This window comes from Dioscorea cayenensis, chromosome 1 (genome assembly GCF_009730915.1).
Source record: "Dioscorea cayenensis subsp. rotundata cultivar TDr96_F1 chromosome 1, TDr96_F1_v2_PseudoChromosome.rev07_lg8_w22 25.fasta, whole genome shotgun sequence".
In the NCBI taxonomy this organism is placed as follows: domain Eukaryota; kingdom Viridiplantae; phylum Streptophyta; class Magnoliopsida; order Dioscoreales; family Dioscoreaceae; genus Dioscorea; species Dioscorea cayenensis.
Window position 1 is genome coordinate 7,380,561 of NC_052471.1, and position 2,940 is coordinate 7,383,500.

Sequence of the window (2,940 nt, forward strand, 5' to 3'; positions counted from 1 at the left end):
GTATTGAGGTTTCTAAATCTTCTCGTGGGTACATATATCATTTCCTTTTTATAATTATTTGATTAATGAGGAAAAAAGATTGATACAAAGAAAAGTTGAACATTTATTTATTTATTTTTTTAGATAAGATGGATTAACCACTAAGTTGAAAATTTGTCATTCAAGCTGGAGACCCAATTTAATTTGTTCATTAACATATATCAAAATATAGTTACAACACCATCTAGCTAGCTTACTTGCATATGTAGCTCCTCTTCATTCTCCTCATAATAATTGAATACGTTCTCCTCAAATTCCCATGCAGACAAACACAACCTAATTATAGAAATATCATTTCTTGCTTTAATCCAAAGAGGATTATACGACGACTAGGGAGAAAGTAAAAATTAACACAAGTAAAAATATAAGGACCATTACTCCAATCCTCATACACCAAAGAAGGCATCCTCCTTTTGTCACAATGTTACTCATTCTATCTCCTTCATTTTTCATCCACCAACCCACCTTCCGTAACAAATACACAGCAAGATTCATAAACGCCCACAACATGAATATCTTCAAAATCCATAACACACTTTTCAGCAACATAGCTGGTATTATCCATTTAGATTTAATTGGATAAAAAGTGGATAAAGCTGCAGAGAAAGCCAAGAGTGTTGAAAATACAGCAACCCACATGAACACAATCAGTGCCTTCATCATCATCTTCTTTTTCCTTGCCATCCCACAGATAAGAATAAGAATGATGCTAAGAGATGCAAAGAGACCAATCATGTCAAATGACAAGAAGCCATAAAAACCAATTAGTTTTGAATAAAGAACTGCAGACCCAGCAGCAGCTGATGAGTTACTGTTGTTGGTTATAATGTTGGTTCTAGTGGTATTGCCAATATCTGTTTGGGTGAATTCAGCAGGTGGGCTCAATCCCGCCTGAAAGGTAATGATGGCGATCAGGGCGGCCACAACCATTAGTTGCCCAGCAGTGTAGCTATCTTCAACCTTGGCTTGCTTCTTAAGCTTTTGTTGACTTGTGCGTCTTCGTCCTCTATATATACTGGGTACCCTGCTTCTTGAAGGAGAACGAGTACTAGTCACACATGGCTGATTTCTTGATGTGTTGGTTTCCAAGGCTGCTTGCTGTGGATCCACCTCGCTTGCTATTTTGCCTCCAGCCATACGTATCACTTCACCGAGTGTCAAGTCCCCATACTCTCGCGGTGAGTCTAGCAGCACGTCAAGTGCAGTCAAACCCTTATAATTCATGGCGTTCACTTCTACCGCCTCTTCGTTGCTTAACAAAAGCTTCACAATCTGCAACTCAAGTAGGTATCTAATATTAATTATGTACTAAAATAAAGAAATGATGATATTCATACCTGGAGTTGTCTTCTAGCTACCGCATGGTGTAAGATGGTGTTGCCCTTGTCATCTTTGAGGTTTAAAAGTTTATTAATATCATCATCGACTCCAAGCTTCTTCACTAAGAACTCAACAATTTCAAAGGAGTTGAATTGAACGGCAAGGTGGAGGATGCTTTCATTTTGATTTGTAAGTGCTCTTGCTGACTCTGGGCATACCTTGATGAGTTCTTCCAAAATATCAATCCTGCCTTTCAAGGCTGCCATGTGGATGGCCAACCTTCCATCCTTGTCTTTTAAAAAACAAAGATGACATCCAACCTTTGAGATCAAGAGTTTAACTATTTCTAGGTGACCGTGAGCTGAAGCCAAATGTAGTGCTGAGAGAGCTCTTGGGTTGAGATCTGAAGCAAGATCAGGGTTTTTAATGATGATCTCATTTGTTAAGTCAGTGTGGCCAAGTAAAGCTGCAACATGTAGAGGGTTGTCAATGGATGCAGTGATGCTGCTGCTAAACTTGTGAAGGAGGAGCTTGTCTTCTCTGAGGAGGCTATGGAGCATGAAAAGATTTCTAGTATGGCACGCTTCTTCTAAATCTTGGGTCCATATTGAGTCAAGTGTTTGGCTCATTGAATACAAGGCATGACAAACTGGTCTTAATATGTAAACCTATCAAACAAAAGTCTTTCAAATTATGATAGTCAATGAAGGAAGTTTAGTGGAAATAGATAATATTGCTACCTACTCCTCTGCTTCTCTTCGTATCCACAAGAGTTTAAATCAATACTTTTGCCAAGAAATTCTACGCATAACTCAAAACTATACAAAATCATTTAAAAACCAATAATATGTGGCCATTATTATTAAGCACCTTTTATTTGATATGAGTCTCACATCATTCATGATGCGCGCCTTGGGGTTCTCTTGTGCATTCCAGGTGTCTCAAGTCATGAAGTTGCAAAATGGTTTTGCTGCTAGCAAAATAACAAAAACAAAATAAATAAAATGCAAAATGTGATGAGCATGTTTATACAAAAAAAAAAGGGAGGGGGGAACAAAATAAAATAAAATGCAAAATGTGATGCCGGATTTCCAGTATGCCACGTTTTTCTAATCTTGGGTCCATATTGAGTCAAGTGTTTTCGTTGAATACAAGGCATGACAAACTGGTCTTAATATGTAAACCTATCAAACAAAAGTCTTTCAGATTATGAAAGTCAATGAAGGAAGTTTAGTGGAAACAGATAATATTGCTACCTACTCCTCTGCTTCTCTTCGTATCCACAAGAGTTTAAATCAAGACTTTTGCCAAGAAATTCTACGCAAAACTCAAAACTATACAAAATCATTTAAAAACCAATAATATGTGGCCATTATTATTAAGCACCTTTTATTTGATATGAGTCTCACATCATTCATGATGGGCACCATGGGGTTCTCTTGTGCATTCCAGGTGTCTCAAGTCATGAAGTTGCAAAATGGTTTTGCTGCTAGCAAAATAACAAAAACAAAATAAAATAAAATGCAAAATGTGATGCCCGATTTCCAGTATGCCACGTTTTTCTAATCTTTGGGTCCATAT

At 37.3% G+C, this 2,940-nt stretch overlaps 1 protein-coding gene across 1 annotated transcript; it reads right to left on the reverse strand.

The window, feature by feature from the left end:
* Positions 1 to 223: 223 nt before the first annotated feature.
* LOC120264235 (ankyrin repeat-containing protein BDA1-like) lies at positions 224 to 2,263 on the reverse strand. Its single transcript, XM_039272039.1, has 3 exons — positions 2,230 to 2,263; positions 1,377 to 2,027; positions 224 to 1,311 (listed from the first exon to the last, which is right to left on the reverse strand). The coding sequence occupies exons 2-3, from the start codon at positions 1,986 to 1,988 to the stop codon at positions 358 to 360; spliced, it is 1,566 nt and encodes a 521-aa protein (XP_039127973.1). The 5' UTR covers positions 1,989 to 2,027; positions 2,230 to 2,263; the 3' UTR covers positions 224 to 357.
* Between the last annotated feature and the right edge of the window lie 677 nt (positions 2,264 to 2,940).

What these genes read in the sequence shown, in the direction of transcription:
- LOC120264235 (XM_039272039.1), bottom strand. Translation starts at nt 1,988, where the DNA reads ATGAGCCAAACACTTGACTCAATATGGACCCAAGATTTAGAAGAAGCG. An exon ending in TAGCTAGAAGACAACTCCAG is followed by an intron (nt 1,312 to 1,376) that starts GTATGAATATCA and finishes CTTGAGTTGCAG; the next exon opens with ATTGTGAAGCTTTTGTTAAG.